Consider the following 21668-nt stretch of genomic DNA (forward strand, 5'->3'; position numbering starts at 1 on the left):
CGCACATCAAGTGGAAAATCACCAGTACCTACCTTTCAACATGGAAATAAAAAATTCATGATTTTTTAATAAGCTGCTGTTTTTGAAATGTGAATGAATTGCAAATGCCAGCATGTAAACCACATTCTGTATATGAAGTAGCAGGCTACCAGTTACACCAACACTTCTGGGACTAAAGACAGTAAAAACGAAATGTTAGCTTTTTTTAGAGAGCACTGTGACTTTACTGGGATGGGAAAGAATAGCAGTTTTTACAAAAAATAGTACAAAGCAATTATATTTCAGCAGCAGGTATATTGGGCTTTTTCCTAATTATGATGTGTAAAGCATGTTACAGGAACTCAGTTACCAATTAAGGTCATTTTACACTTCTGAGAAGACAGCTTTTTTTAATCACTCTTTCCTGGAAAGCATAAGGATGTCATTTTGACAGCAATATCACACCAGCATCCCACCTAAACTTAGGTGTCAAACACCACTCTTGCACTTGAATTGACTCAGAGCTCTTTGCCTTTCGATGAGGCCAGCCTGGGCCGGGATTAAACAGCTGCACCCTCCAGTGGTCCATCAGCTTTCCAGCAGACAGTTCATGTTATGAGACTGGTTAGCACCCTCAGTTCCCCCATCGGATTAAAGCAGGAGGCTATAGCCCCAGTCCAGGTTTACATCACATCACTTCCAGTACCACTTATCCAGTACATAGTCCTTGAAATCCAGGATCAAGTCTATCCCGAGAAGCATTGGGCAGAAGGCAGGCTACACTCTGGATGGGACGCCAGTCCATCACTGAGCAGACAGACACAGACACTCACAACAGGGCCAATTTTCCCAGAAGCCACTTAACCTTCCAGCACATCTTTGGACTGTGGAAGGAAACCAGAGCACCTGGGGGAAACCCATGTAAACATCGAGAGAACATACAAACTCCACACAGATCCCTTTAAGAGTTGAGCCCATGGTTCCTGTGCTGTGAGGCAGTGTTGCTAACAGCTGCCCAAAGCACCAACTGCAATCCGTAAAACAACTAACCTTCCCCAACACCGCTTATAGGATACCTGTAACTAGCTAACCTGCAGGATCTAGGCTCTCCAAGACCAGGATTTGAGATTCAACTATAACCAACTATAGGGTTATGCTCAGTGCTCAATGACCAGCTTCTAGTATTTAAAACTAAAGCTTCTGTGAAGCCTGCAGCTTCTACTTCCTCTCTGGCAGGAAACTCTAACAGTGTTCTATCAGTTTGATAAAAATGTAATGTTTTTTTTCTTCTTGTATCTCATTTTCAAAACAACCAACCCACACAGTTCTCACAGTCAGCGATTCTTTATAACACAATACTAGGTATTCCAAACCACTCCAATTGTAAAACAAAGGGCCTGAAAGTGTAAAAGGAAAACAGCAAATCAGGTCAGGAATTTGCTTCATTTTTAAATTTAGATCCTTTAGAACAATCGTTTAAGAAAAAGAGATGCACAGAGTGACAAAAACACCTACTTCAGAACATCTGAATTACATTTATCAGAAGCAAAAATGACAAACACTGGTTTCCTGTCAGAGATCGCGCCGATAGCGGAGAGCTTCACTCTCGCATCTCACCCAACACCCGCAATGCGCAGCGCCCTCTGCTGTCTAAAAAAAAAAGATCGCAATCCAATGCTACCAAAATAGCTATTTCTTGTTCGATTTTAAGTTTGTTTTTTTTAATGTAGGTTAAAAAGGTAATCAAACTCATTTTCATTTTGTATGTTTTCTGTTTTACAAGTCGTCGTAGTATATTTTTTACTATTGTTCTTGTATACCAGGTGAGAAAAACTCCAGGTGTGTTTAATCAAACCGTGTTGATCACAAACATGAAATCAGAGGACAAGGCTGAGCACTGTCACGAGCACATACCTTCAAGGTTATCACCCTTTTCTGTTATCAATTTTACCGGATAACGACCAGATAAGAATAACGACTGAGAATTTTAACAGATGAAACAAAGCAGCACTGTAAAAAATCACCCTGCTCCTAAAACTAAAATAAAAAAGGGTACAGAACACTATGTAATTAAAAAAAATCACAAAAATATTTTAACCTGTATAAAATTATTCTTGCTTGCACATGCAAATTCAAAGAAGCTCTGACTCAGTAAGTATTTGTCGGTAGTGGTGGTGTTAGTTCAATCTGAAAATGTTGTACATGGCTGGGATACATTTCCTAAAGTATTCTTAATAAGAATGAGAAAAAAAGGTTAAAAAATGAAATATTTCCCCTGTCACAGCAATTCTTTAATGACCGTTTTTTAGATCTTCACCTCGTTGTACAAAGGATAATGAGCAGAAATACAAACCCAGGTGTTTTTAATTGTCTTTGCTCTTTTACAGGGTACGAGCACCTGAACAGCTGCTGCTAGAGAACAGTCCCTGGAGCCCCACCTGTCCCCCAGCTGTCCCCCAGCTGCTGAGACCCTGCCGGTGGGTCTGTTAGGCGAGGGCCTTGCCGAGAGACGGGAGGATCAGTCTGCCCGGCGCGGGGGGCTCTGCTGGCACTGATACACACCACGCTGGCAGAGAAGACTGCAGATTACCCCCTCCGCTGGGATGAGCGTCTGAGGTTTTTGATCGGCCTCCCGCCTCGCTCCTGGGACAGCAGCTTCCCCAGCTGCAGTTTCCAAAAGAGTTTCACCTAGCGTGTGCTTTTTGTCTCCAGCTTTTAAAAAATAAAAATCTAGCTTTCATCTAAGAGAAAGAAAACAGAAAAGGCTGTTTCTATTTTCTAGTAAAAATACTGTCAGTGACATTGTCCCATTTCATAGAAAGCATGCTTCACACAAGCTTGAATAATGAGAAGAAAGCAGGTAATTAATGGCTTAGCAGATTAAGACCCAGTCTTTTGTAATATTCACAGCCTGGTGAATATAATTTTGCTGGGCATCCTTTAAAACTTCTACCACGGTTAAGTTCAATATTTTTTAATCATATTTTCTATCATAGAATGCAGTAATATATATGATATATTATATCACAGTGCACATTGAGGCTGAGGAGGTAGACATTTCTGGATGAAACAGAGAAGCAGCCTGGCTCACTGTCGTCACTGAGCTCACATTTGCTTTCTGTGCTTTATTAAGCTGTACAGTGTGACTTCTGTCAGGACAGGAGCTGTCAGCTGGTCTCAGGAACAACAAGGCCACTATCTTGTTGACATTACAAGGCTCTGCTGCACCTGTCATTGCTGATGGGTGGGAAAGAGACTGGAACTTTCCTGGAAAAACACCATCATATGACGCATTGGTTCATGGAGATATATATATATCAATATCTAATCCTACATTTTTTCATTATCCCCCATGTCCCATCTCTGGTTTCTGCAGTTGTGCAAGTAGAAATGGCATAAGAAATGACATTAGAACAAAATGATCCCTGTAGCAGATGGGATCAACTTCCGCTGTTACCGTTCGAGACGCTCTGGTATCTATCAGCTCAGACCCCGGAGACTCAGTCCCATGATTCCAAGCTAGCATTGGAAGCCAGGCCGAGCCGGCCTTCTTGACTGACACCAGCTGTCACATTCTGGGGCAGCGGCGAGCCATCCAGCGCACTGCGGGTGTTATTCTCCGGCAGGGCCGCAGGGCTGTCCGGAAATAACCTCACCTCATCGAGCGTTATCGAGCGTGAAGCTGTCCGGTGTGCAGACATATTTTCTGCAGACGTCGGGGCCGGCAGGTTAGAAGAGATCTGCCCCCAGGGGGCTCCTGGCAGTGGGACGCTTGCCTGCGTCTGCTTGCTGTCAGCACTGCCGTCTGCTGCTGTGCGGTCGGACGGTTGCCCTGAAGGTGTTCTGCCCACTTGTGCCTTTTCAGCAGCGGGCTGGCGCAGCAGGGAGGGCCCAACCGCCCTTGTCGGAGCATCAGGAGCCCCTTGCAGGGCATCGCTGTAGGCGGCAGAGGAGGCTAGCGCTACGTGTGCTGTGACCCGGCTGCTGTCCTCTCCGGTTTCTTCCTCAGCTCCCAGGAAAGACGCAGAGGACGCTAGCTCCGGGTGGTCAATCAGAGCCACGCCACGTGCTTCCGGGACTTTGCCGACGTGAACTCCTTCACGTTCCTCCGCTGCCGTGCCTGGAATTCCTCTGGGTGGTGGAGGCCCTTTGGAGAGCGCCTCATCATTCTCAAGCCCACCTGTAGGAGGCGCTGCCCGCCAGCCACTTCCCCTGGTGTCTTCCTGTGGGCTCCCCGAGACCTGTGCTGAGGCTGTAGGGGTGAAAGCTTTACCCAGCATGCCTTGCAGCCCCGTCTCTTGCCCGAACGTTGAGGTGGCGCTCGCCGAGGGGAGAGGGCCTGCACTGCTCCCGCCTCCAGCCACCTGAGCAGAAGCCGAGGTCGGGAGCGATGGACTGACGAACGGCGCTGGGGACGACTCGGGAGAGGGGGATTCAGGCTGGGGCGCTGGGTAAAGACGGGAAAGGCTGCCCTCAGCACCTGCGGGCGTCACTTTGTCTCCCACTGTGGTCATCTGTGACAGGGCTGTGGCCAGTGGTCTAGCACCGTCCCGGACAGATGTGGAACTGGAAGCTTCGAACGGAACTGGAACTGAAAGGCTCGTCCAAGTGGGGGCGGCTGTGGGGTTTGTCCCTGTTCCCTCCGGGTCAACACCCATGCCAGTCTGCATGCGGGGCGCCAAGGAGTCTGTGCCAGGGACCGGCTGCCTGGCGCCAGCGTTTCCCGTCGGCTGCTCAGAGTCAGTCAGCGCTTGATCCGAAGTGGGATAGGGCCAGGAAGCGAAGGACTCGGTGGGAAAGGCGTCGGGGGGAATTGTTGTAGAGCTCCCCAGCGCTATGCTGCCTGCCGGAGACGGGTCTACAGATGGAAATTCTGTTATAAAAATGAATACATTGTGTTAATTATGAAAAAGAAAGCCCCCGCGAGACATGCAAATAGAAAAACAACAGGCCGACAGCTGCATTCACGCTCTCGCTGTGGATCTGACGAGAACTAATTGAATCTGTTAGATATATAAAAAGAGAAAAGCAGGGCTTGTGCCCTTGAATTACAGCATTTCCACCTCCCCCCCCCCTTCTTTTCTCTGTCAGCTCTATCAGAAAACGTCCCTAATCCCACTAATTTAGCATGGGAGGCTTCACACTGGGAATTCACAGCTTGGCTCCGTGCTCAGGTGCCGTCAGCAGAAACCCCAAACCTCGCAGCCACCTCTGTTCCTCCAGCAGGCAGGATAAAACCAGGATTCCATTACAGATGAGCAGGCAGCAGGCCATCCCGGCTGCCTCCCTGGCCCGTTCCTGCAGACGGCAGCATCCCGTAAACACTTCAGGGCACAAGACTCGCCAACAGACTGGAACACGGGTGAGAGAACATACTGTCCGTGTGCACTGTAAACACACACATTGCAGTGCGTCCCGCTCATGTCGCCCAGACAGACAGAGACCTTTACTGCGGTATGTCATAGTAAAAAAGGTGGAGGGTAGTAAAAGCACAACAGTGGAATCATGGTTCTCCTTGGGAGGTAAAAGCAGGATAAGGACTTGAGGAACAAGTGGAAAAGGGGGATCAGCATCCAGTTTGGGATAGAAATGTAGCCTATGAATACCAGATTTGATTCTGAGCTTTACGCTTTCCCCTGCAGCCAAAAGCATGTAATAAAATATCTGGCATTAACTCTTTTATTGAAGAGCCCATTAATGTATCCTTTTATGTATAATATTGATTTGATTGTGCACAAATATTGACTTCTTCCGAGGGGAACCGGAGGTTATGTTTAAACTCTTGAAATTGCATTACATGGAGCTCCCAAGGGCGATCCAATAATTCCGAGTAGGAAAAATAAATGAATTCCATGGGAAAGCAAATATTTGTGTCATTATATTGCTTAATCACATCCAAGTTCAATTAATTCTTTCAGGCAATCCAAAGGAGCAAGAGGGAATCAATTAGAGCCGCGTTCTCGAGGATGAGGTGAGGACCAGCAGGCCGGAGCACCATGTCCAGCAGGCTGGAGCGCCGAGGACCAGCAGGCCGGAGCGCCGAGGACCAGGAGGCTGGGCATCACCTCAGCCTGGCGAAGAAGGATTCTTTGCACCACACAAACAAAGGTACAGGTACCCAGCTGAGCTGTTGAAATCGATACCCTGGTTTCTCTGAAGAAAAGACTGGGTGAGATCCTGGGATTAAATTCAATTACCTACTTCCAAAAGGCCCAAATATCATCTCATTCCCTTGGGTGTTAAAATCTAGGTCTTGGAGGACACTTTGGAATTAGAAACGCAGAAATAATAACAGAACTCTCAATTTACACTACATGACGTACATGACATCATCCTGCAAACACTGGGCGATATGGAAAGCATGAGGCTAAAAGTTGAGATGCTGAGCCTTTTGTCATCCAAGTTGCTCTGTGCACAGAGTACTAGATCACATTGTTTAAGTATCCATCAGCAGAGATAAAAACACCTTCTCTTTTGTATAATCAACTTAACTTGACTAGGTTTTCCAATTATTTTTTTCTGAGATTGATAAAATGTGTATTGTTCATCTGAGAATTCCAGCATTTAATGCAACATTCTGGATGGTTTGAAGGGTTTTTCAAGTAATGAATGAACTGTAATTTCAGGATTGAAAAATCATAAACTCTTTGAAGAGTGAGAAATCCTTTTCAGATAGCCTTTTTTATAGATGTGAAACTAACAGAAGGTACAGGCTTAAACTATGGTCTATTTATTCTTCACTGTATTTAATAAGCTTAATTGCAACTAAATTGTATTAATTTAGTTGCTACTGTATGTGACAATACAAAAAGAATACTTACCACTACATGGAAAAACATTTTCCATACTCCAGTACACTCTGTATGGCATTTCTCTGAAAGTCAGAATGACATCCACTCTAAAGAATAGCTGCAGAAGTGATTCACTTGCAGAACTCGTGCAACTCTGTAAGAGTTATAGGAATGAATAAATACTTGTCTTCTTTATCACCAAGCAGAGGACAATACGTTATTCCTGGCATTTATGTTCAAGAAAAAGAAATGGGGTTTATTATTAATGGAACACAATAATAAATAAAGATAAGACTGTCACACAAAAAAAGCTGTGTGTAGCAAAACTGATGGTTATCTGTTCCCACACACTAAATGTAAGGGCAAAAAGTATCCTGAGTTCTGCACATGGTGTTAGTTGGCTAAGCAGACAAACTCACCTTCCTCTGGAGAATGTGACCTGTGGGGACTGTAAGCTGGAGAAAGTCGTGGTTTTCAGACACTGAATAAACGTCTGTTTGTTTTACGATTACAGAGAGTAGGTTCAGGCTCTCCCTGTCGTAGCCAGCCCTCTTGATTAAGCCCATCCTGCGCTTGGAGATGTGCAATACAGTCTCATCTGCTGGGGAGCTGGACACTGCAGGATGAGAAACAGTCACAGGGCTGTCCATGCACGGAGTGACTCCTAGTGCCCGGGGGACTGCTGCCATGCAGTAAGCCCCAGTGCTTGTTTGTGATACAGGCCCAGAGGATCTGGAGCCACACCTCCAAGGCTTCAGAGGAAGAGGAGGCACGATCCCCGTCTCTTCTGTTGCCACGACAGCTGAGAGGCAAGACCGAGCTGATGAAGAGATTCCACACTGGGATGGGATGAAGGATTGGGAACGCTCGGAGAGAAGAGTAGCGCTCCAGGCTGGGGCTCGGCCCCAGTCGAACTGAGACCTGAACTGCACAGAGTCCAGAGGAAGTGTGGCGCTACTGCTTCTTTACTGACTTTAACCCCCCCCAGCAGATGGGATAGGATGGGATGGAGGGGAGATTCATGCCCTGAAGTTACTGCACTCATCCTCCCACACACTTCCAGCCCTATGGTTTTCCTTGCTAAACATCCAGTGGGGAAACAGCCACTGCTACAGTATTCTCCTGCTGGACTTCATGAACTAATCTGGGTGGCGTGTTAATTACTGTAAAACACATCAGATATTTGTAAGGAAGCTGCTGCAATTGCACTGTATGTGTGGAAACATGTTATAGCATATAGGCCATGTTCAGCTGTGCATTTAATATTTAGCAGTATTATACTAGATTGATTAAAGCTTTGTGTACTATGATTAGGTGATACGTACCATTAGGGCAGTTAGCTTCCATGCTGTAGGCATAGTACCCACTGACTAACCAGAGAGGCAAGACGTCAATTGCTCTTCCCATCACCTGTAAAATATGGTATCAATTCATTTTCTATGCTACTAATAGGGTTAGAAAGTTATAAAGGCCCACAGATCGCCCGGTTCTGTTTGGTTCTGCTCTCCAGCTACGCTAGATTAGGAAATGTAACTCTCATGCTGCCCAGCCTGCAAAATGTCAAAGGGTGCGGCAGCAATACTGAACAAGTTAAGAGACGTGAGCTGGAATAGACTCTCCGCCGGCCAAGATTTCCGCTGCAGTTCTTCAAGGCCACACGAGATGGCAGTGTGATCCTACCCGAAACACCCTACTTCGACTGCACGCAGTAGCGAATTAGTCCCGTCTCCACACTGAGCGTCGGTTTAGAAAAAGTACATTCAATGTTATTGGTAAAGAATATAAAAAGGAGGTTCCTTACCTCCACTGAGTCCATTATTTCCTTTCTCTGGCCCTGCACAGTAATGTTGGAGCCTCTGGTTTCAGCGCTCAACTGGATCAGGCTGGAGTCTTCTAGCGCCGCTACCAGCTCTCCTCTCAAAGACAGGGACCAGCGCAGCTACAGCACACACAGGTAGATTATCCTTGTACACTTCTTGTCATAGTTTCCATTTTTATAATGTTATTTGAAAGAGAGGGGGAGTAACACGGCGACTTTTTTAATTAAAAAAGGGAATATTAATATAGAAAACCCTCAATGTAAAAACTCATGAATCTGGTTCTGTGCAAAATACTCTACCTCATTGTTCCAGCTGTCCCGGTGAAGCGGTCTGGTTACCTGTGGAAATTATATAACAAAAACTAATTCACTTCATTCTACTCATCAAGAATTTTAAGCATTTCCCTTCATAAACCAAAAAGCCATTTGCACAGGCTGAAAACGCAAGGTCCTTAATGAAATACAGTTTGTCTCATTCAACTACTTTGTTTTTTAAACTGCTCATTTGAAAGCTGCAATTGTCCCACTATGTGCCTTATTATTAGGAGCTCAAGATGCATTGAACCACCGTAAGACCAAACGATTCCATCTGTTCTGACGCGGCTATGACTTCTGCCTTATGCAAACAGCTGCAGACGTCATGCTTCGGTAATCAGCATTGCTCAAGTCCCAGAAGAAATAAAAACCAGCATCTTGGCTCACTTGAACATAGTCAGGATCGCAGTGAATGTGAACTCCACCAGGTGGCGCTGTCACCAGCGGACATTTCATGACAAGTCTGTTACTTCTCCCACCGAACCTTCCAGGTCTTTTCATCAGGTTCAGTACCAGGATGTAGTTGCCGTGCTGGAAAAAAAAAATAAACCCAATCATATTGGTAGGTTAATTGGCTTCTGGGAAAACTGGCCCTGGTGTGAGTGTGTGTGTCTGTTTTTGTGTGTGTGCCCCACAATGGACTGGTGTCCCAACCAGGGTGTATCCTGCCTCAAACTTGCTGCTTACTGCTTGCTGGGTTCGACTACTGCTCTCCTGCAACCCTGTATTGGCTATTGGTCTCCATCAATTGGTAAGAAAATTGATGGAGACCAATAGCAAGTCACGTCCCTGCAATAACTTCATACTGAGGTCCCATCTGAAGTCATAAACTTTGCAGAAGCCTGGAAGGCCACTCAGCCTGTCTGACTCGTATGTTAACTGATCCGAGGACTTCATCCAGCTGTTGCTTGAAAGCAGCGGGTGGATTTGATACAAAGGTTCAAATTCCTGCAGTAAAACAAGTTTCAAGCAGTGAAACTGAAACAGGAGCACATAATGCTCGTGTAACTTATCGGGAAGTGTTTCAGGACATAGAACTGGCAGCACTTTTTAACAGGGGTGTCTGAAAAAAAGCTAGCACACCCTGCTACTGAAGCCTGGTCACTGGGACTCCCCGGGAAATGCCTGGCTGAGGTCCTTGGATCAATAAGAGATGAACCTCTTGATTGGCGCATCCCTGTGTCCTTATTTTCCACATGTATCGCTAGCTCGATTTTGAGCTGGAAATGCGTTTTTTTTTTAACTGCCGACTGGCATCTGGGTGCCGAAGGTCCCGAACTGACTCGATCCAGGCGCCGCTACATTCGAGGAAACATACTTCCAGCTGAACGGAGCAGCCGCTGTACATCACTCTGAAACTGTAGTGCCGGTCTGCGTCTCTGTGGAGCGAGTACCCGCAGGCAGACAGCCGCCAGTTCAGGTCCTCCGGCGACGTCAGGCTGACTGAGTTTCACAGGAAAGACAAAAGGTGACCAAGGTCGCGTCGGCTTGACAAGACGAGAAACACTGCCAAACCTTATTTTTTTATGCCTATGAGGCCCAAGGTAATTTGAGTCAAAAGATGTAAAATCCAAAAGGGTCACATTATTTAAATAACTGCCAAATATTGGAAATCTTACAATGCGCATAGCATTTTTTTCCATCTTAGTTCACATTAGGCAATGCATTATTGCAATGCATTTCATATTACAGTGAAAACAAAGACCCTGAGAAGGACACCCAACGAAAGAAACCATGATTGTTTTTTTTCCTGGAGCTTGCTGACGACCTTTTTATACAACCATGCGTCCCGGGCGCGACTCGCGAACTGCAAAATGAAGCTGTTTTGCAAGCGCCGTGGGTGGCTTCTGTAATGTTTGGTGTTCGATGTCCTCGCTTACACGAGAGTTCATACAATACTGGAGCGTTAAGAATGTTTTACAGTCAATGCACAGTATTAGCCCCGTATTTCATCCGAGTTTGCTGCGATTTGGCGCTGCTAACTTCTCACTGGAGAAGGACACCGGTCAGTGTAGCGTTGTCTGCTGGGGCTCACACCGCCGCTATTGCTCTAACGGTTTCTGGAGATACCGACAAAAAAAAAATCCGGAATCCCTCTGGAACGGAAGATTTATGTACCTGGAACTCTAAGCGCTCCGGACAGCCAGAGTCTCAAACCTTCAGCCCTGCTCCTGTGCACCCACAGATCCATGTACTCTGTGAAGCACTCCACATCGCCCTCTGAAAACACAGCACACTTCAGACAGCAGCTCCGGGGAGACCAGGAGATCTCGGCTCAAAGCAGACAAAAAACACAGCCCCACAAGCTATTAGAGACAGACAGCCTCGTTTTTTTACAGTATGTCCAACTTGTAAGAGGCAATTAAAAACGCATCCAACGGCTGGTCCAGATGTTATAATCGAATTCCCAGGCTGATTAAAGGTGCGTTTTACACTGTGAAGTACGCGTCCTTGAGCACTTACCAAACCAGTTCATTATTATTATTTTTACATTTAACTAAACCAGAGCAGATTTTCCGGGATGGGATGCACGCTTCTCCAACCCAGAACAGTAAGGCTCCATACCTGCGCTTTGAGCTGCATCGCCAAACCCGTCTCTCGGTAGAACCTGAAACGGGCGCCCTCTAGTGGACATTGGCCAGAATCTGGAGAAAGTTCACAAGATAACGTACTACATTATTCTCTTTCAAGAAATCTAATGACACTTAATATAGTTTCACCAATTTTATTTAAATGAAATACAATATAGTAAATTATATCATTTATGCAGTAGTACTGAACATCTCTACGACATCACACAAGTCTTCACAAAATCATTTCAGACTAGATGTATGAGGAACATACAACTACCCGTATCTTCTGTGCACTTAAATAGACAGAGATGTGTGTGCATTTGTTTTTATGCATCACATGCATGTAACGTCAGTATCAAATCGTAAGACTCGTGTGCTTTATTTTCATCAGGGCCAGATCCTTGAATCTCACAGCAAAACGGGGGAGCCACGCTCTTTAGTTCACAGTAACGTCCAGGCAATGGGAAAACAGTTTCCTCCGATAAAGCCCCTGCAACTAACAGCACGGGAACGAAGCGTCTCCCCCAGCTCACGGCACGGATACTTACAAGCTCACGATAACGATACACGCCGCTGTCCGGTCCATGGCGAAGCCCGAGAGGCGATGTGTGAGGCCCCCTTTACAGTGCCTGGGTATTTATCAGCACCGCAGGTGAGTCGCGGTTGTGTACACACACCCCACGCCCAGGACTGAGGAAGGGAAGGCAGGACACCGAAGAGTGACCTGTGAAAACCAACAGGAAGATGAGGAGGGATCAGAAGAGAGGCCGCTTCAGCCGCAATTAAGATGTAAATTGCGTGGTCAGTCTCGAAGTTAAAACATTACAAGTCACTTTGCCAAGGAGAATAAATCTGGAGCACTCTTCCCCTTTAACCAGATTTTCGCATTATTAGATCAAATTCCAGTCTTCTTACAGAGGTTTTTAGAAATATGCGCGAAGCTTAAGAACTGTTTGCAATAAGGATTGTTTTTATTTTTCAGTTTGTCACAGCACAGTTACGAAAAAACATTGTGCAAATTCACCAGAGGACTAAAGCATTCCTCGATTGAAGCAAATGAAGAAACCTGTGTTAAAAACAAAAATGCTTTTTTAGCTGCAAGCGGCAGTTGTTTCACGAAACACAATTTGTGTTAAACAAGTCAGTGTAAACAATTTGCAAAAACGCTCATGTGCTCTGAACGAATTGCGTGGTGTGCGTTTTAAAATCCGCAACAATGTCAGGTCCACTTTCTTTAATATAATACAGCAGAAAGTGAGAAGTCTTGCTCGTGAAGAAAGAGAAGTGAAATACACCATAACTAATTATATCAGATCCTTCCCACATCCTCAACTCTGAATATCAACTTCTTCCTTCCGGCAAACGTTTTAGGGTGCCCAAATGTAAGTCATCCGTTAAAGCTGTCAACGCAAATGTCAAGGATAAACACAATTTTGACTCTTACAACCCACTTGAGTGCAGTATGTTTTGTGATGTGTTGTTATGTGTTATACTGCACATGTGCAATAGAATGATGTGCAATGTTTTTCTTATTTTTTGTAATAGTATAATGTGCAATGTATAATGTGGGTTTTTTTGCATTCTATTTAAATGTACAGGAGTGCTGGGTGTCCATAAAAAAATTCCCTCAGGGTACAATAAAAATCTTATCTAATAATAATAATTACTTGCACTTATATAGCACTTTTCTGGACACTCCACTCAAAGCGCTTTACAGGTAATGGGGATCCCCTCCTCCACCACCAGTGTGCAGCCCCACCTGGATGATGCGACGGCAGCCATAGTGCGCCAGAACGCTCCCCACACACCAGCTCTCAGTGGGGAGGAGAGCAGAGTAATGAAGCCAGTTCAGAGATGGGGATTATTAGGAGGCCATGATTGGTAAGGGCCAGTGGGGAAATTTGGCCAGGACACCGGGGTTACACCCCTACTCTTTTTGAGAAACACCCTGGGATTTTTAATGACCACAAAGAGTCAGGACCTCGGTTTTACATCTCATCCAAATGATGGCGCCTGTTTACAGTCCAGTGTCCTGGGGCATTAGGACCCACATGGACCGCAGGGTGAGCGCCCCCTGCTGGCCCCACTAACACCTCTTCCAATTAAGATAAGATAGACTTGACAGTAACCAGGCAATATTTATCATTGACACTGGAGGACAGCCCATGACGTGTAAGTACATGAAGGAAGAATTCCGCTAAATACAGGAGCAACGAAATCTGACCGACATCAATGTACCATCACACAGCCTTGCGTTTGATGCCGTACCAAGCTAAGACGCGATACTGTGACGTCATGCCGTTTTAAGTGGAACGTACCAAGTACGAAAACGGGTTAGGGGTGAAAAAGAGCGAAACTGCGGTTAAAAAACGTTAAACCTTCTAATTTCGAGTGCGGCTGTAAAATATACTAGTAAATTAGACCCATAATCGATAACGAAAGTTGTTAACTGTGGTCGCGCTTTTCGACCCTGTAATTCTCCTTCATTTGTAGAAATAATGAGCCCACCCAAAACGATGATGCAATTCCCTCCATGAGAGAAAGGCGGCCATTTTGTTTTGAAGTTTGGGAAGAAAGGAGCGAGAAAGCGAGACTGTTGTGCGTGTTTTTCCATTCGGGAGGAAAATAAGGAAGACGTAGACCTTCAGGCAGAACATTCGTCGCGATACCGCATTGTACAAGGGCACCCCTTTGCATCGGATCGGCGTGGGCTGTATTTGCTATACGTTGCGTACCGAAGAGCGCGAAAAATAAGTTGCCATTCATTTTGCAAGGAGTGTTGGTTTGGGCCTAATACGGCCGTCGGCTCCAGGTGCTGTGTTTTTTTTTTGTTAAAGCAGTGTTAGAATCGCTAAACTCTTTATAGCGGTGATCTCGCTCCTTTTCATCTAGGTCAGTATTTTTTGTTGTTTGTTTTTTTTTAAAAAAAATCCACGACTCCCTGCAGTAAGGAGGGATCTTTTAGCAAGGAAGCGCCGGAGGGGTCCGAGTATTTTGGCGTCCCGTGTAGAGAGAGAAGGGTTCCAGAGCGCACGAAGCGTGAAGACATGGCCGAGCTGTATATCCGGGTGGCTGAGGATGAAAACGAGGAGCCCATGGAGATCCCCTCGGAGGACGATGGCACGGTGCTGCTCTCCACCGTGGCGGCGCAGTTTCCGGGAGCCTGCGGCCTGCGCTACCGGAGCCCCGTGTCGCAGTGCATGCGTGGGGTCCGCCTGGTGGAGGGCATCCTGCACTCCCCCGAGACCGGCTGGGGCAACCTGGTCTACGTGGTCAACTACCCTAAAGGTATCGATAGGTGTCGATGCTCTTCATTGCGCGGCGCTCAGGCTGGCAGCGGTCGGGTGGGTCGCTGCCCGTGGCGGCGGTGCGGATGGGCCCTCGTGGCCTCCTGAAGGGGAGCTGGGACAAAGCGTCTCGCCCCCCGCCCACGCAGCGAGAAGTCCCGGGGCATGAGAGTTGCAGAGATCGGAGCCACGTTTGCAAACGGTGCAGCAACAACCACAAAAACGGGGACTAAAACACCTTCAAATGCGCTGTTTAAACATGCATTTTGTTTTTTAAAAAAGTTGGGAGAAAACCTGCCGTCTTAAACATGCTCGCTCGCTCTTCGGCGCTCTGATAATGTGAACCGCTAAGCGGGTGTAATTAGTTGACTTGATCAGCCCTTAATTGCAGCCCACTTGTAGTTAAAGCCAGAGACCAACAGATGCTGTTGATAACTCTGAAAAGCTAATAACGTGCCCCTGGCTCTTAAAAATCATTCCTGGGACTGCTTACCCGTTTTACTGATATTCTTCAGTAAAAGAGGTTAAATGTGATCTGTGGTAAAAAAACATGGCAGATTAATTATCCTCTTTAATGCATTATATGGAAGAGTTTTGTCAGAGGTAATATATACTGCTTTTATTGTTTGGAATAAGTAATTTGGAGACCATTGCAGTTTGTCACACTTAAAAGTGAGTCTACTTGGCACAGGTGTTGCATTCAGAATAGATCTCAGGGTCTAGCAGGGGCTGTGCTTTGGGTCTTTGCGTTGGCTGGGCCATTCCTACCCTCCTTATCTTGAATCTGCTTCCCCCCCCCCAGATAACAAGAGGAAGATGGACGAGATTGATGCCTCCTCCGCGGTGAAGATCAAGAGGGGAGTGCAGAAGACGTCGGACCTGATTGTCCTGGGTCTGCCTTGGAAGACGTCGGAGCAGGACCTCAAAGACTACTTCAGCACGTTCGGGGAAGTGTTGATGGTGCAGGTAAATCGCCACTGAGGCTTGCTCTGTTGTTCTGCAGCCTCCCCTAACACTCCCACTACATGCATGATAGGGCTCTTGGTGCAGAACCCCGTTTGCTTGATGTAACGTTTTGGAGGATCAAGGTCAGGCACCTGAAGAAAGCCCCACAGTGGAAATGTGTTTTCTTCTCATTTTTGCAGGGAATAAACCTTTACTTGCTCCTTGGCTGCTGGCGCAGCTCCCTACTTGAATTTCATAACATTTTAAAGTTGGTTTTAAGGTACCAGTGAAAAGTACAATCAAGGAACAGATAAAAGTTTATTCCCTGCTGAAAAGAAATGCACCGTTTTGGCTGTGGAGCCTTCTTCGGGTGTCAGTACGGTCAGCTTAATTTGTAACAGTTTTAAAAATATAAACTGGATCTCTGAGTCGTATTTACTGTCCAATCAGTCATCCTAGTGGGGGGAAGCAAAGCTTGGCCAGCTTGGGATGAGAGGTGCTGGATTGTCCCATAAATACTGTCCTGCAGCCACAGTGTGTCTTGGGCCTGGTATGCTTACACAGCACTTGATGTTTCCCTTTAGGTTAAACGAGATGTGAAAACGGGAAATTCCAAGGGGTTTGGATTTGTAAGGTTTACGGATTACGAGACGCAGGTGAAGGTGATGTCTCAGAGGCACATGATCGATGGGAGGTGGTGCGACTGCAAGCTGCCCAACTCGAAGGTAACGCCTGGTCTTTAAAATGGGTTGTGAAATATCAGTTCCCTTCAGTGCTGCATGCTTGTAGCATTCAGCAGTATTTTTATCTGAAACCATCGCATAATTAACACATTTTAAATATGATACCCTGCTCTTTAATTAGGACTTGTTATTTTTTTGAGTTTGCTGCTAAAATGTTAGCGATCGGCTCAATTGGTTCCTAGCCTAAACTTGCTTCATTGTTATCCTAGGGATAAGGATCAATCATCATAGCCGTAAGTGAGACCTCTGATCATTCACTGGCTTTACACATTACTAAAGTTATTTAAAGAGGTTTTTAATGTTAAAAAGGTTGGGGGTTGTTGGTAACGAAGCCTCACCTATGTTAAGATCTCCTGCAAGTACAGGAACAGGTAGCAACCCTGTGCTATTGAAAATGACCGTCTTTGTGCTGTACTAGTTTGTCCTACTGGTTATTGCTTTTAGTTGGGTTTGGAGGCCCCCAGGTGTGCTTATGGTTTTACTGCGAGCGTTCTTTTTAAAACGCCTTTCCTTCTCGCCCGATCCCGGAAAACAGCAAAGCCCGGACGAGCCCCTGCGCAGCAGGAAGGTGTTTGTGGGCCGCTGCACCGAGGACATGACTGCGGAAGAGCTGCGGCAGTTCTTCATGCAGTACGGAGAGGTCACGGATGTTTTCATCCCCAAACCTTTCCGGGCTTTTGCATTCGTCACTTTTGCGGACGACCAGGTGAGTTGTTTCTTGCGAGAGAGCTCTTCTGTTGGCCTGCCTCTGCACATGGGGGGGTTCTGGCTCCTCGGCTGCGCTCACTCACTTTTCCTGACCTCCTGTTTTTCCTCCCGCAGGTTGCTCAGTCGCTTTGCGGAGAGGACCTGATTATTAAGGGAGTCAGCGTGCACATCTCGAACGCCGAGCCTAAGCACAATAATAGTAGGCAAATGATGGAGAGGGGGGGTAGATTTGGGAACGGAGGGTTCGGGGGCCAAGGGTTTGGCAATAGTCGGGGCGGGCTGGGCAACAGCCCCAACAATAACATGGGCAGTGGCATGAATTTTGGAGCCTTTAGTATTAACCCAGCCATGATGGCTGCTGCTCAGGCTGCTTTGCAGAGTAGCTGGGGGATGATGGGCATGTTAGCAAGCCAGCAGGGGCAGTCGGGGGCCTCAGGTACGACTCCCACAGGGCAGACCAACGTCTCCCGGGAGCAGAACCAGAGCTTCAGCTCTGGAAACAACAACTATGGCTCCAGTTCAGCAAGTTTAGGGTGGGGCACTGGCTCAAATTCTGGCCCGGGCACTGGGTTCAATTCAGGGTTTGGCTCCAGTATGGAGTCAAAATCGTCAGGGTGGGGAATGTAGGAAACTGATTTGAAGCATTTCGCATTTCTAGAGTAAAATGGTAAGTATTTTGAAAGCTATAATTTTTCCAGCTCCATTTCTTAATATGTCCTGGGTATTTAAATGACATACTATTTTTGCCTTTCTTTTTGTAAAAGAAGAAACCTGAATGTTTTTGTACATTTGGCTAAATCTGCAAAAGATTGATGTACAGAGCAGGTGAAAGTGAATCCCAGTTTGCCAGTATGGTGAACTACAACACTACTTGTAGTGTAGTTTTTTTTCCCTTCCCCCCCTGGTAAAATTCAGTTTGTGGCAAACCAGATTCTCTATGCATGAATTGTAAATATTGGTATTTTGAGAACAAATGCATGACATTCTTCATTCTTTTTAATTGCATACCTTGTGAAAATCCCCCACCCCCAACAAACACACATTATGGTTTTTCCATTTATCTTGTATTGGGAGGATCTGGTTTTAAGTTTTGTTTTGCAGTTTTCTTTTTTAAAGTTTTACGGAAAAGCCTTCATTGAAATCTCTCTGCAGTTCATCTCTTTTCCAATTTCCCTGGAAGAAGCCCTTCATTGGCAGCAATGTTCGAGCGATCTCAGTATCAGTACCCTTCTTCCCATGTGTAAATGCTTTGTCATCAAAGAGCGCAGCTTCACTCTGCATATACTGTGTTCGACGGTGGGTGTTGCATTTTTAACAACTATTTAACGGAGTCTGTTTTTTTCCTCTCTGCGCTGTAACGCAAGTTTGTGATGTGGAAACGGGCGAGCTTTTTATGGAGCGCTTTAAGAACACTTGAGTGGGATGGATTGTTGGTGCCACGAGTGAAAGGCTGAGTATGAGCGAGCAGAGAGAGGGGAGGAAAAAAAAAGCACGTGTGGAAAGGACTGGTTGTGCTTTGGAACGAGAGCCCTTACTGACTTTGCGAGAGATGGCACGATCCTGTGGCTTTGGTGAGCGAGTGTGAACGGAGCAGCAGTTGCAAGAAAAGTACGAGTGTTTCTTTTCTACCACCACGAGGACACCCATTAACCTGTCATGAGATCCTAGGGATGTTTTTTTTCCTTTAATGAACAAGCGTTAAAAGTAGTTCTAAATGTAGTGGAATGTTTAGTGATCTGAAATGAATCTTTGTATCTTTTCTGGCTGTATTATCTGACGTGAATGCCGTATGGTGTGTGCTTTTTTTTGTTTGTTTCTCCTTGTTATTGACCTGTAAGTGTGAATATGTGACCTGATGCTGGTGGAGCCTGTGATGAGGACACTGAGTGAGCTTGTGTTGAGTGGCCGTGATAAGCAAGTGAGCTCAGTGTGTCTCAAGGGAGGGTGGTGAACGTCTGTAAGAATTCCTTTAGAAAGTTTGCTTTTGTTAAGTGTTCGGATGCATTTTATATGACTTGTCATTGAAGGGAATTCTCAAATAAAATTAATTTGAATAGGTATTGGTCTTTTAATATGGCTTTTTTTAAACTTATTGTGATTGAGCCAAATGCAAAAACCTTATTTCACGTATTTAGGGACCATGGATAAGGAGTTACCCCATTCTTCACCGCTGATGCAGGTCTGCTCTTGGATAAGGAAGAGGTCTTTTTTTTTTTCAGAAGGCTGAAGACCCAGGCTCATTGGAGTTTTGTATGGTCCCAAAACTTGATAATAGTGGGACAGCAGCCATTGCTTCAAACCTGAAAAACAGGGGCTGTCTTCACTTTACAAGAAAATGGGAACCCATCTTTCTTGACTAATTTCAAGGACAATTTTTAAAAGAGATGCGATTATGCATAGCCGTGAACATTTTTTTTAAAATGTAGGTAAGTACTGCTGCAAGGCCTTAATGTGGGTAAGAAAAAGACAAAAGTCCCTTCACATTGGCGTGCAAGAGTTAAGATCCTCCTGCATCTCCTCCCCACCTTTACGTGGAAAGCAACTGGTTTCTGAAAAAGGGTTTTGTCCTATTTTATTTAAATTTTCAACAGTTTGAACACCTCAGAATGTGAAAAATAACTATCTGCTTTACGGGGGATGCATTTTGTGTTAAGTACTGTGATCCTCAATGATTAATGTAACAGTTTTGTTTCATTGTAATTAAACGCTAACCTTTTTTTTTTTAAAGTCTGACTTTTTTTGAAGTGGTATGATAGAGTTCTAAGCGTGTCCAGATTAACCTTTTCCAGTGCTGGCCAAAATGGTACTAAAATTTGAATCTGACAATTTCCATTATTCATACATATCGACAGGTATTAAATTGTACGTGAAACGAAGAGGGGTATTTGTTCTGGGTGTAGTTTAAAGTAAGGCTTCAGAGGGTACTGCCCTCTATGAAGTGGTTGGTACACAAACCTGTGCATTCTACATAGAATGTAAAGCCCTAATGTATTTGAAACACTGTCTAGTATTTTTCTGATCCTAACAAATGTGAAATAAATTGTTACATTTTCTACCATTTTTTTTGTTTCCTTCAGTACATTTGGTGGGGTAACTATAAGCTTTGTATTAACTACTAAATATATATTGAAATTATATAAATGCACTCAAAGGAAAGACATCACTTTAGTTTTGCATTTTAGACAAGTCCAGATTTTGTAAGTTATGCACAAAGTCGTAGGTTTTACAATTTCTGCAATGGTTCAATGAACAACATTAAAATGGCAAAAATGCACAACTTGTAAAGAATTTGTTTTAAAAAAGTTAGATGCTTGAACTGTGATTTTAAATCTTGATATTTAATGAGTCAAACCTTTTTTCTTAAATTAGGGGAATTACAGTTCTAAAAGATGTGGCCTTCTTCCAAGATAAAAAATGGTCAACATGATTGCAAGCATGATATTGTTTTAAAGTGGGTTAGTGAGAAGTGGTTTGCTTAATTCTCTTGATTTTCTAGCATTAAGGTTTTTAATAAGGGATCATTTAAATATTTGTCAAGCTAGTATGATTAGCAACCATTCAGTCTAGAGCTAGTGTAATTCACAGTTCTTGATTCTACAACTAGTATGATGACAATGAATGTTAATAGAACCCTTCTATTAACATACAGTTGTGTGCAAACGTTAAGGCACACCTGGTTAAGTTGTTTGGACAAATCTCTTAAGTGAACAAATGTGGTACAGAGTTAAACCCAACATTGTTCTTGAGATTATAATGCAAAATTACTATTCAGTTGCTGATTATAAGATTGGAAAAATGTGGCATGTGCAAAAGTGAGCAACTTTACACTTGATTTCTTGCTACTTTTTTAATTTGTTTTTTAAAGGCCCCAAAATTTGAACGTTTTACAGGGATGTGATTGTTCTTTTGCCTACTTTCAACAACCCTTGCCTCCTCTAAACAACTGTCTGAGGACTTGACAAAGATAATTCACTTACAGAGCAGGAGAAAACTGAAAAGATTCTTGCGATTTTAACTGTCACAAACATTAAAAAGGGGAACTTGAAGTAAAGGCAAGGTCTAAAAGACCTAGAAAAATCAGATCTGCAAAAACAACTCTCAGCTCACTGGAAAGGACCGACACTGGAGTACTTGTCCACAGTGCAGTTTCTGACACAAAAGTTAGCTGCATTGGAGAGTTGTCAGAAGGAAACCTTTCCTACGACCTCATCTCTAAACTTGGTGTCAAAACAAAGCCTTCATAAGCAGGAAACTTTTTGGAACATGGTGCTGTGAACTGATGAAAGGAAAATGTAACTTTTTGCCCAAACCACATAAGATATATTTGGAGAAAAATAGGTTTGAAGAAAATAATACCTTGTCAACCATTAAGCTTGTTGCGTTGGGGTTGTGTAGTAGCTAGTGGTACAGGAAATATTTTGTGGGTGGAAGGAAGAATGGATTTGCCTATGAACAAATCCTTGGAGCTAATGTCCCAGAGTGAGTGAAGAAATTGAAGCTGAAAAGAG

General features: G+C 44.8%; 2 protein-coding genes across 5 annotated transcripts; one reads left to right on the plus strand and one right to left on the minus strand.

Moving 5' to 3' along the window:
* Positions 1-342: 342 nt before the first annotated feature.
* Positions 343-14047, minus strand: ciroz (ciliated left-right organizer protein containing ZP-N domains). The gene is made up of 12 exons (XM_088938160.1): positions 13986-14047; positions 12026-12201; positions 11470-11549; positions 11023-11124; positions 10223-10347; positions 9292-9435; positions 8890-8928; positions 8572-8709; positions 8096-8180; positions 7190-7386; positions 6801-6924; positions 343-4852 (listed from the first exon to the last, which is right to left on the minus strand). The coding sequence occupies exons 2-12, from the start codon at positions 12061-12063 to the stop codon at positions 3480-3482; spliced, it is 2445 nt and encodes an 814-aa protein (XP_088794286.1). The 5' UTR covers positions 12064-12201; positions 13986-14047; the 3' UTR covers positions 343-3479.
* tardbpa (TAR DNA binding protein a) lies at positions 14034-20218 on the plus strand. 4 transcript variants are annotated; one of them, XR_016094595.1, is made up of 7 exons: positions 14035-14765; positions 15567-15730; positions 16294-16434; positions 16988-17158; positions 17275-17359; positions 18313-18456; positions 19296-20218. XR_016094595.1 is itself a non-coding variant. In XM_088938158.1 (6 exons), exons 1-6 carry the CDS (start codon positions 14525-14527, stop codon positions 18402-18404), a joined length of 894 nt encoding a protein of 297 aa, XP_088794284.1. In that variant the 5' UTR covers positions 14035-14524; the 3' UTR covers positions 18405-19218. The 4 variants fall into 4 exon arrangements, 2 of the variants coding, with proteins under 2 accessions (XP_088794283.1, XP_088794284.1); XR_016094594.1 differs by having other exon boundaries at positions 14034-14765; positions 17275-18456; XM_088938158.1 differs by lacking the exon at positions 19296-20218 and having other exon boundaries at positions 18313-19218.
* The last annotated feature ends 1450 nt before the right edge of the window (positions 20219-21668 follow it).

This window comes from Atractosteus spatula, chromosome 20 (genome assembly GCF_055471065.1).
Source record: "Atractosteus spatula isolate fAtrSpa1 chromosome 20, fAtrSpa1.hap1, whole genome shotgun sequence".
Taxonomy (NCBI): domain Eukaryota; kingdom Metazoa; phylum Chordata; class Actinopteri; order Semionotiformes; family Lepisosteidae; genus Atractosteus; species Atractosteus spatula.